This window comes from Rana temporaria, chromosome 1 (assembly GCF_905171775.1).
Source record: "Rana temporaria chromosome 1, aRanTem1.1, whole genome shotgun sequence".
Lineage (NCBI taxonomy): Eukaryota > Metazoa > Chordata > Amphibia > Anura > Ranidae > Rana > Rana temporaria.
This window is the reverse complement of record NC_053489.1, coordinates 686,747,698-686,759,874: the sequence shown is the minus strand read 5'-3', so window position 1 is coordinate 686,759,874 and position 12,177 is coordinate 686,747,698. Positions and strand designations below refer to the sequence as shown.

The following is a 12,177-nucleotide window of genomic DNA, read 5'->3' as shown; positions in this document are numbered from 1 at the left end:
CAAGATATAAAAAGACCACCAAAAGTGCTCATGGATGGCACCTTACCGCAAATAATGGACCACTTTAACTAAAAAGAGGTCAATTAGGCAGATTGGAGAAAATTTCCCAGGCTTAGATCCCTCAGTCTCACGGTCTTGATAGCGCAACACTCCACGCCACATGAGGTATTAAAACAAGAGAAGGAAAAATCGCCATAGAATAATATTGTTTTTATTGTATAAAACAGAAGAACAAACGCCAAATGGCCTCTTACTTGATGGGGTGCCTAGCCCCGGCACTGAGGTTGAAGGCGTGAGTATTATGGGGAGATGAGATGGAGTCCTGTCACCGGCATAAACATGCAGAGCCGCAATCGCGTGGTTGGCGTGCGTTCCACCCTCCAAGTAGGAGAACCAGCAGGACCAGGAAGTGGGTGGGTCGAGCGTGACCTGTAAGCCTCAAGGCTTACAGGTCACGCTCGACCCACCCACTTCCTGGTCCTGCTGGTTCTCCTACTTGGAGGGTGGAACGCACGCCAACCACGCGATTGCGGCTCTGCATGTTTATGCCGGTGACAGGACTCCATCTCATCTCCCCATAATACTCACGCCTTCAGCCTCAGTGCCGGGGCTAGGCACCCCATCAAGTAAGAGGCCATTTGGCGTTTGTTCTTCTGTTTTATACAATAAAAACAATATTATTCTATGGCGATTTTTCCTTCTCTTGTTTTAATACCTCATGTGGCGTGGAGTGTTGCGCTATCAAGACCGTGAGACTGAGGGATCTAAGCCTGGGAAATTTTCTCCAATCTGCCTAATTGACCTCTTTTTAGTTAAAGTGGTCCATTATTTGCGGTAAGGTGCCATCCATGAGCACTTTTGGTGGTCTTTTTATATCTTGGTGAAGGTGGAAGATCTTCTGTCTATACTATTGAAGATTCATCATTTATACATATATGGACTCTATTTTATTTCTATATAAAAAAAATTTATCACATTTTTTCACTTTATACTGTGCAAATCTTCTTATTGATTGTTTTAACAATTATTGTGGTTAATTTTTGTTATACGTGGTCACTATTATTTACTTATATAATTTTTTTTTTCTTATTCACTCATTTATATTTAGGTATTTATGCATAATATTTCTTAGTGTTCTCACACTACTACCCAGCGCCTCTATATTTCACTCCACTAATCCAGGAATTACCAATCCTGGAGAAAACAATGAAACCAGTGACCTCCACTACGAGTAGACACCCTGAAACCCCTAAACCAGTGACCTCCACTATGAGTAAACACCCTGAAACCCCTAAACCAGTGACCTTCACTACGAGTAGACACCCTGAAACCCCTAAACCAGTGACCTCCACTACGAGTAGACACCCTGAAACCCCTAAACCAGTGAAAACCCTGTGTGATGGTTACCCCTTCTAACACCATGACACGGCACTGCCCTGTCACAATAGAACGATAGATAGAATGATAGATAGAACGATAGATAGATAGAATGATAGATAGAACGATAGATAGATAGAACGATAGATAGATAGAATGATAGATAGAATGATAGATAGATAGAATGATAGATAGAATGATAGATAGATAGATAGATAGATAGATAGATAGATAGATAGATAGATATGATAGATAGATAGATCACTAAACTAAACAGTAATCGGCCCTGACTGGCAATAATATTTGATGATATGATGATTACTGAGGTGCCCTTGAATGGAGGTATTTATTGTGTACATTGTTGTTATCTGTGTGTTTTCCTTCCTGCAGATGAGACATACGAGACGATGAGCCCGGAAAGGAAACTCGGTAGGTAACGCTGTGGATGACGCGACAATTACAATAATGTGGTCATTTGTATAAATCAAGTTGTGAAGATCTAAGTAAAGTAGAGACCGATCACAGAAAGATCTCAATAAAGTGATAAAGTAAATAGAGAGATACAAAGTAACATTGTTTATAAACATTGATCAGACAGGAGATAGAGAGATACAAAGTAACATTGGCCCAGATTCAGTAAGCAATTGCGCCTGCGTACCCAGAGGCGATTCAGTTCGCATGTGCCGCGCTATATAAGTTTTTCATTCATTCATTCATTCATAGGTTACGCAGCGCAATTGCTGACTTGCGCTGGCGTAACGAGTTCTCCTGATTCAGAGAACTCGTTACGCCGACTGCAGCCTAAAATCTGCGTGGCATAAGGCTCTTATGCCACGCAGATTTTAGGCTGCATTCTTGCGTTGACCGCTAGGGGGCGCTCCCATTGTGGTCAGTGTATAGTATGCAAATTGCATACTTACGCCGATTCACAATGTTGCGCGGGCCCTGCGTATGCAAGGTACGGAGTTTCCGTACGGCATCTTTAGCGTAAGGCTGCCCCTTCTAATAGTAGGGGCAGCCAATGCTAAAGTATAGCCGCCGCTCCCGCGATGTGAAATTTGAATTTCACGTCGTTCGCGTAAGTGATTCGTGAATGGCACTGGACGCCATTCACGTTCACTTTGAAGCAAATGACGTCCTTGCGACGTCATTTTCCGCAATGCACGTCGGGAACGTTTCCAGACGGAGCATGCGCTCTACGCTCGGCGCGGGAGCGCGCCTAATTTAAATGATTCCCGCCCCGGCGGGATCATTTACATTGTGCGCGCTTACGCCGGGCAATTTTGCCGGCGCGCCCTCGCAATTTACGGAGCTACTGCTCCGTGAATTGAGGCCAGCGCAAAATATTTGCGTGGGCGCAGGGCAAAATCGTTGCCCTGCGCCTCCGCAAATATAGCGCAGATCTCTTTGAATCTGGGCCAATGTTTATAAACATTGATCAGATGGGAGATAGAGAGATACAAAGTAACATTGTTTATAAACATTGATCAGACAGGAGAGAGAGAGATACAAAGTAACATTGTTTATAAACATTGATCAGACGGGAGAGAGAGAAATACAAAGTAACATTGTTTATAAACATTGATCAGACGGGAGAGATAGAGATACAAAGTAACATTGTTTATAAACATTGATCAGACGGGAGATAGAGATACAAAGTAACATTGTTTATAAACATTGATCAGACGGGAGAGAGAGAGAGATACAAAGTAACATTGTTTATAAACATTGATCAGACAGGAGAGAGAAATACAAAGTAACATTGTTTATAAACATTGCTCAGACGGGAGATAGAGATACAAAGTAACATTGTTTATAAACATTGATCAGACAGGAGAGATAGAGAGATACAAAGTAACATTGTTTATAAACATTGATCAGACAGGAGATAGAGAGATACAAAGTAACATTGTTTATAAACATTGATCAGACGGGAGAGAGAGATACAAAGTAACATTGTTTATAAACATTGATCAGACGGGAGAGAGAGAGAGATACAAAGTAACATTGTTTATAAACATTGATCAGACAGGAGAGAGAAATACAAAGTAACATTGTTTATAAACATTGCTCAGACGGGAGATAGAGATACAAAGTAACATTGTTTATAAACATTGATCAGACAGGAGAGATAGAGAGATACAAAGTAACATTGTTTATAAACATTGATCAGACAGGAGATAGAGAGATACAAAGTAACATTGTTTATAAACATTGATCAGATGGGGAGAGAGAGATACAAAGTAACATTGTTTATAAACATTGATCAGACAGGAGAGAGAGAGATACAAAGTTACATTGTTTATAAACATTGATCAGACGGGAGATAGAGATACAAAGTAACATTGTTTATAAACATTGATCAGACAGGAGAGAGAGAGATACAAAGTTACATTGTTTATAAACATTGATCAGACTGGAGATAGAGAGATACAAAGTTACATTGTTTATAAACATTGATCAGACAGGAGATAGAGATACAAAGTAACATTGTTTATAAACATTGATCAGACGGGAGATAGAGAGATACAAAGTAACATTGTTTATAAACATTGATCAGACGGGAGATAGAGATACAAAGTAACATTGTTTATAAACATTGATCAGACAGGAGATAGAGAGATACAAAGTAACATTGTTTATAAACATTGATCAGACGGGAGATAGAGATACAAAGTAACATTGTTACTCTGGATGACCTCCTATCAGAAGACGGGTCAGTGGAGGGACAGCAGGGACAGGCAGTCACGGGGGAGGCGGAGCCTCAGCCGCCATGAACAAGAAGAAAACGATGAAGTTGGGGGGTCGTAGCTCAGGGACCTGGGGATGAAGTTGGGGGGTCGTAGCTCGGGGACCTGGGGATGAAGTTGGGGGGGGGCGTAGCTAGGGGACCTGGGGATGAAGTTGGAGGGGGGCGTAGCTAGGGGGCCTGGGGATGAAGTTGGGGGGTCGTAGCTAGGGGACCTGGGGATGAAGTTGGGGGGTCGTAGCTCGGGGACCTGGGGATGAAGTTGGGGGGGGCGTAGCTAGGGGACCTGGGGATGAAGTTGGGGGGTCGTAGCTAGGGGACCTGGGGATGAAGTTGGGGGGTCGTAGCTCGGGGACCTGGGGATGAAGTTGGGGGGGGTGTAGCTAGGGGACCTGGGGATGAAGTTGGGGGGTCGTAGCTCGGGGACCTGGGGATGAAGTTGGGGGGGCGTAGGTCGGGGACCTGGGGATGAAGTTGGGGGGTCGTAGCTCGGGGACCTGGGGATGAAGTTGGGGGGGCGTAGCTCGGGGACCTGGGGATGAAGTTGGGGGGGCGTAGGTCGGGGACCTGGGGATGAAGTTGGGGGGTCGTAGCTCGGGGACCTGGGGATGAAGTTGGGGGGGCGTAGGTCGGGGACCTGGGGATGAAGTTGGGGGGTCGTAGCTAGGGGACCTGGGGATGAAGTTGGGGGGTCGTAGCTCGGGGACCTGGGGATGAAGTTGGGGGGTCGTAGCTCGGGGACCTGGGGATGAAGTTGGGGGGGCGTAGCTCGGGGACCTGGGGATGAAGTTGGGGGGGCGTAGCTCGGGGACCTGGGGATGAAGTTGGAGGGTCGTAGCTCGGGGACCTGGGGATGAAGTTGGGGGGTCGTAGCTCGGGGACCTGGGGATGAAGTTGGAGGGTCGTAGCTCGGGGACCTGGGGATGAAGTTGGGGGGGGCGTAGCTCGGGGACCTGGGGATGAAGTTGGGGGGCGTAGCTCGGGGACCTGGGGATGAAGTTGGGGGGGGTAGCTCGGGGACCTGGGGATGAAGTTGGGGGGCGTAGCTCGGGGACCTGGGGATGAAGTTGGGGGGGCGTAGCTCGGGGACCTGGGGATGAAGTTGGGGGGGTGTAGCTCGGGGACCTGGGGATGAAGTTGGGGGGGGCGTAGCTCGGGGACCTGGGGATGAAGTTGGGGGGGCGTAGCTCGGGGACCTGGGGATGAAGTTGGGGGGTCGTAGCTCGGGGACCTGGGGATGAAGTTGGAGGGTCGTAGCTCGGGGACCTGGGGATGAAGTTGGGGGGGGCATAGCTCGGGGACCTGGGGATGAAGTTGGGGGGCGTAGCTCGGGGACCTGGGGATGAAGTTGGGGGGTGTAGCTCGGGGACCTGGGGATGAAGTTGGGGGGCGTAGCTCGGGGACCTGGGGATGAAGTTGGGGGGGCGTAGCTCGGGGACCTGGGGATGAAGTTGGGGGGGTGTAGCTCGGGGACCTGGGGATGAAGTTGGGGGGGCGTAGCTCGGGGACCTGGGGATGAAGTTGGGGGGTCGTAGCTCGGGGACCTGGGGATGAAGTTGGGGGGGCGTAGCTCGGGGACCTGGGGATGAAGTTGGGGGGTCGTAGCTCGGGGACCTGGGGATGAAGTTGGGGGGGCGTAGCTCGGGGACCTGGGGATGAAGTTGGGGGGGCGTAGCTCGGGGACCTGGGGATGAAGTTAGGGGGCGTAGCTCGGGGACCTGGGGATGAAGTTAGGGGGCGTAGCTCGGGGACCTGGGGATGAAGTTGGGGGGCGTAGCTCGGGGACCTGGGGATGAAGTTGGGGGGGCGTAGCTCGGGGACCTGGGGATGAAGTTGGGGGGCGTAGCTCAGGGACCTGGGGATGAAGTTGGGGGGGTGTAGCTCGGGGACCTGGGGATGAAGTTGGGGGGCGTAGCTCGGGGACCTGGGGATGAAGTTGGGGGGGCGTAGCTCGGGGACCTGGGGATGAAGTTGGGGGGGCGTAGCTCGGGGACCTGGGGATGAAGTTGGGGGGGCGTAGCTCGGGGACCTGGGGATGAAGTTGGGGGGTCGTAGGTCGGGGACCTGGGGATGAAGTTGGGGGGTGTAGCTCGGGGACCTGGGGATGAAGTTGGGGGGGCGTAGCTCGGGGACCTGGGGATGAAGTTGGGGGGGGCGTAGCTCGGGGACCTGGGGATGAAGTTGGGGGGGCGTAGCTCGGGGACCTGGGGATGAAGTTGGGGGGGCATAGCTCGGGGACCTGGGGATGAAGTTGGGGGGCGTAGCTCGGGGACCTGGGGATGAAGTTGGGGGGGGCGTAGCTCGGGGACCTGGGGATGAAGTTGGGGGGTCGTAGCTCGGGGACCTGGGGATGAAGTTGGGGGGGCGTAGCTCGGGGACCTGGGGATGAAGTTGGGGGGTGTAGCTCGGGGACCTGGGGATGAAGTTGGGGGGGGTAGCTCGGGGACCTGGGGATGAAGTTGGGGGGGCGTAGCTCGGGGACCTGGGGATGAAGTTGGGGGGGTGTAGCTCGGGGACCTGGGGATGAAGTTGGGGGGGGCGTAGCTCGGGGACCTGGGGATGAAGTTGGGGGGGCGTAGCTCGGGGACCTGGGGATGAAGTTGGGGGGTCGTAGCTCGGGGACCTGGGGATGAAGTTGGAGGGTCGTAGCTCGGGGACCTGGGGATGAAGTTGGGGGGGGCGTAGCTCGGGGACCTGGGGATGAAGTTGGGGGGGGTGTAGCTCGGGGACCTGGGGATGAAGTTGGGGGGTGTAGCTCGGGGACCTGGGGATGAAGTTGGGGGGCGTAGCTCGGGGACCTGGGGATGAAGTTGGGGGGGCGTAGCTCGGGGACCTGGGGATGAAGTTGGGGGGGTGTAGCTCGGGGACCTGGGGATGAAGTTGGGGGGTGTAGCTCGGGGACCTGGGGATGAAGTTGGGGGGCGTAGCTCGGGGACCTGGGGATGAAGTTGGGGGGGCGTAGCTCGGGGACCTGGGGATGAAGTTGGGGGGGTGTAGCTCGGGGACCTGGGGATGAAGTTGGGGGGGCGTAGCTCAGGGACCTGGGGATGAAGTTGGGGGGTCGTAGCTCGGGGACCTGGGGATGAAGTTGGGGGGGGCGTAGCTCGGGGACCTGGGGATGAAGTTGGGGGGGCATAGCTCGGGGACCTGGGGATGAAGTTGGGGGGGCATAGCTCGGGGACCTGGGGATGAAGTTGGGGGGCGTAGCTCGGGGACCTGGGGATGAAGTTGGGGGGGGCGTAGCTCGGGGACCTGGGGATGAAGTTGGGGGGTCGTAGCTCGGGGACCTGGGGATGAAGTTGGGGGGGCGTAGCTCGGGGACCTGGGGATGAAGTTGGGGGGGATGAAGTTGGGGGGCGTAGCTCGGGGACCTGGGGATGAAGTTGGGGGGGCGTAGCTCGGGGACCTGGGGATGAAGTTGGGGGGGTGTAGCTCGGGGACCTGGGGATGAAGTTGGGGGGGGCGTAGCTCGGGGACCTGGGGATGAAGTTGGGGGGGCGTAGCTCGGGGACCTGGGGATGAAGTTGGGGGGTCGTAGCTCGGGGACCTGGGGATGAAGTTGGAGGGTCGTAGCTCGGGGACCTGGGGATGAAGTTGGGGGGGGCGTAGCTCGGGGACCTGGGGATGAAGTTGGGGGGGGGGTAGCTCGGGGACCTGGGGATGAAGTTGGGGGGTGTAGCTCGGGGACCTGGGGATGAAGTTGGGGGGCGTAGCTCGGGGACCTGGGGATGAAGTTGGGGGGGCGTAGCTCGGGGACCTGGGGATGAAGTTGGGGGGGTGTAGCTCGGGGACCTGGGGATGAAGTTGGGGGGTGTAGCTCGGGGACCTGGGGATGAAGTTGGGGGGCGTAGCTCGGGGACCTGGGGATGAAGTTGGGGGGGCGTAGCTCGGGGACCTGGGATGAAGTTGGGGGGGTGTAGCTCGGGGACCTGGGGATGAAGTTGGGGGGGCGTAGCTCAGGGACCTGGGGATGAAGTTGGGGGGGGGTAGCTCGGGGACCTGGGGATGAAGTTGGGGGGGGCGTAGCTCGGGGACCTGGGGATGAAGTTGGGGGGGCGTAGCTCGGGGACCTGGGGATGAAGTTGGGGGGCGTAGCTCGGGGACCTGGGGATGAAGTTGGGGGGGGGTGTAGCTCGGGGACCTGGGGATGAAGTTGGGGGGGCGTAGCTCGGGGACCTGGGGATGAAGTTGGGGGGGCGTAGCTCGGGGACCTGGGGATGAAGTTGGGGGGGCATAGCTCGGGGACCTGGGGATGAAGTTGGGGGGTCGTAGCTCGGGGACCTGGGGATGAAGTTGGGGGGTCGTAGCTCGGGGACCTGGGGATGAAGTTGGGGGGTCGTAGCTCGGGGACCTGGGGATGAAGTTGGGGGGGCGTAGCTCGGGGACCTGGGGATGAAGTTGGGGGGTTGTAGCTCGGGGACCTGGGGATGAAGTTGGAGGGCCGTAGCTCGGGGACCTGGGGATGAAGTTGGAGGGTCGTAGCTCGGGGACCTGGGGATGAAGTTGGAGGGCCGTAGCTCGGGACCTGGGGATGAAGTTGGGTGGTGTAGCTCGGGGACCTGGGGATGAAGTTGGGGGGTGTAGCTCGGGGACCTGGGGATGAAGTTGGAGGGTCGTAGCTCGGGGACCTGGGGATGAAGTTGGAGGGCCGTAGCTCGGGGACCTGGGGATGAAGTTGGAGGGTCGTAGCTCGGGGACCTGGGGATGAAGTTGGAGGGCCGTAGCTCGGGGACCTGGGGATGAAGTTGGAGGGTCGTAGCTCGGGGACCTGGGGATGAAGTTGGGGGGGCGTAGCTCGGGGACCTGGGGATGAAGTTGGGGGGCGTAGCTCGGGGACCTGGGGATGAAGTTGGGGGGGCGTAGCTCAGGGACCTGGGGATGAAGTTGGGGGGGCGTAGCTCAGGGACCTGGGGATGAAGTTGGGGGGGCGTAGCTCAGGGACCTGGGGATGAAGTTGGAGGGCCGTAGCTCGGGGACCTGGGGATGAAGTTGGAGGGTCGTAGCTCGGGGACCTGGGGATGAAGTTGGAGGGCCGTAGCTCGGGGACCTGGGGATGAAGTTGGAGGGTCGTAGCTCGGGGACCTGGGGATGAAGTTGGAGGGTCGTAGCTCGGGGACCTGGGGATGAAGTTGGGGGGCGTAGCTCGGGGACCTGGGGATGAAGTTGGGGGGGTGTAGCTCGGGGACCTGGGGATGAAGTTGGGGGGGCGTAGCTCAGGGACCTGGGGATGAAGTTGGGGGGGCGTAGCTCAGGGACCTGGGCTCCATCCTCTACATTCCATCGTTCTTCATATGACATTTATTAAATCTTCCCATCCATTCACAAATACATTTCCACAGAGATCTGTCTGATATTCTTCTGTACATCTGACATTCGGGGGACACTGATCTCATCTTCTTTTATTTTATCCAGATATGATGAACAACCCGCAACTTCATAAATCCTGGTGGGATAATATAACAGGTATGAAATGCGGGGGGGGGGGGGGGGGTGATTTATAAGATGAGGCGATATTAATGTTACCTCGCTACAGAATGCCTTTATTTTTTTTTTTTTTTTTGCTGTACTCACAGTTTAATCCATTAGTTTATTTTCAGACTCCCGCGGGGAGTAGGCGTTCCTATGAAGAGGGGAACATGATTGACGGCCGGCTATGGCGCGTCACGCGTTCCGAAAATAGCCGAAATAAGACTCGGCTCTTCACGGCTCCTGCGCAGTCAGCTCCTAGTCTGTGCGCAGGCGCCGTATAGCGCCGTGAAGAGCCGAGTCCTACTCCGGCTATTTTCGGAACGCGTGACGCGCCATAGCCGGTCGTCAATCATGTTCCCCTCTTCATAGGAACGTCTACTCCCCGCGGGGAGTCTGAAACAAAACTAATGGATTAACCACTTGCTTACTGGGCACATAAACCCCCTTCGTTCCCAGGCGAAATTTCAGCTTCCGGCACTGCGTCGCTTTAACTGACAATTGCGTGGTCGTGCGACGTGGCTCCCGAAAAAAATTGGCGTCCTTTTTTCCCCACAAATAGAGCTTTATTTTGGTGGCATTTGATCACCTCTGCGGTTTTTATTTTTTGCGCTATAAACAAAAAAAGAGCGACAATTTAAAAAAATATATATATATTTTTTACTTGTTGCTATAATAAATATCCCAATTTTTTTAAAAAAAAAATATTTTTTTTCTCAGTTAAGGCCGATACGTATTTTTCGACGTATTTTTGTAAAAAAAATCGCAATAAGCGACGGGTTTGCGCAAAAGTTATAGTGCCTACGAAATGGGGGATAGATTTATGTTTTTTTTTTTTTTTTTACTATTAATGGCGGCGATTTGCGATTTTTTTGTCAGGGCTGCGATATTGCGACGGACGTATCGGACACTTTTGACACAATTTTGGGACCATTCACATTTATACAGCGATCAGTGCTTGAAAAATGCTCTAATTACTGTATAAATGTCACTGGCAGTGAAGGGGTTAACACTGAGGGGTGAGGAAGGGGTTAAATGTGTGTTCTTACTGTGTGGGGGGAGGGGGGTGACTGGGGGAGGTGACCGATGCTGTGTCCCTATGTACAAGGGACACAGATCGGTCTCCTCTCCTCTGACAGCACGTGGAGCTCTGTGTTTACACCCCATCATTACACACAGAGCTCCACGTCCCTGCTGTGTTACCGACGATCGCGAGTGTCTGGCGGACATCGCGGCCGCCAGGCACTCGCATCGGCTCCCGAGCGGCGCACAGGGAACAACAACAGCAGGACGTCTATGGACGTCCACCCGGCACTTGAGAGCCGCGCTGTGGACGTCTTTCGACCATGGCGCGGATCTCAAGTGGTTAACCTGTAAGTACAGCGAAAAAAATAAAAATAAAGGCATACTGTAGCTGACGCTAGTACGCTGGATGGCGTGGTAGAAAGTTGTTTTTTAGGGTGAACCTCCGCTTTAATACTGCAATCATTTCCTCTTGTCTGACAATGGTTCGGGTTGCTTTTAAGAAAATGTATCTTTTTTTTTTTTCTTTTTTCTCTAAATGTCTGTGTTGATACTACAGTGATAAAGAACATCGCATCTTGTTTTGCGAGGTGGAAATGGGGAACAACAAACAATTTCCTCTACAAATGCAAAGGTGAGCAATACCGTGTGTGTGACATTGTAACAAAGAAACTTTCTCTAAGTCAGAAACTGATTATTGATAACCAGACAGGGGGCCATATTCTCAAATAATTTACGCAGGCGTATCAGCAGATACGCCGACGTAAGTCCGATCCTATGTTTAAGTGTATTCTCAAACTGAGATACACTTAAACATGCCTAAGATACGACAGCTTGCGCCGTTGTATCTTAGGCTGCAATATTTACGCTGACCGCTAGGTGGCGGTCAGCGTAGAATATGCAAATGACTAGTCACGCCGATTCTCTAACCTACGCTTGCCCGCCGTAGTGTTTTAACGTAGTTTCCGTAAGCGATACGCGGCGTAAAGATGCCCCCTAGGTGGCGTACTCAATGTTAAGTATGGCCGTCGATCCCGCGTCGAAATTTGAAAATTTAAAGTCGTTTGCGTAAGTCGTCCGTGAATGGCGCTGGACGCCATTTACGTTACAGTCAAAACAAATGACGTCCGTGAGACGTCATTTAGCGCAATGCACGTCGGGTAATTTACCCGACGGAGCATGCGCATTACGATCGGCGCGGGAGCGCGCCTAATTTAAATGATCCACGCCCCCTACCAGGATCATTTGAATTAGGAGGGCTTGCGCGGGTGGACTTTATGCGACGCCGCCGCAAGTTTACAGGTAAGTGGTTTGGGAATCAGGCACTTGCCACTTAAACTTGCGGCGGCGTAACGTAAAGGACATACGTTCCGCCGCCTCAGATCTATAAGAATATGCCCCAGGATCCGTAATTCTAGATGGTGTATGACCTCCGTGACCTTCCAATCTCCAGTTCCATTAAAGTTCAGATATTCTGACGAGATACATGAAATTGTCTATTAACCACTTGAGATCCGCGCTATGGTCGAAAGACGTCCACAGCGCGGCTCTCAAGTGCCGGG

General features: G+C 53.0%; 1 protein-coding gene across 2 annotated transcripts in view; it reads left to right on the top strand.

Moving 5' to 3' along the window:
* The window catches only part of LOC120924720 (cytosolic phospholipase A2 gamma-like), a 179,343-nt gene that overhangs the window by 128,594 nt on the left and 38,572 nt on the right, over positions 1 to 12,177 (top strand). For both annotated transcript variants that reach the window (XM_040335736.1, XM_040335737.1), the window contains exons 10-12: positions 1,768 to 1,806; positions 9,539 to 9,589; positions 11,175 to 11,249. In XM_040335736.1, the coding sequence (XP_040191670.1) occupies positions 1,768 to 1,806; positions 9,539 to 9,589; positions 11,175 to 11,249 (165 nt within the window). The remainder of the gene's footprint in view (positions 1 to 1,767; positions 1,807 to 9,538; positions 9,590 to 11,174; positions 11,250 to 12,177) is intronic.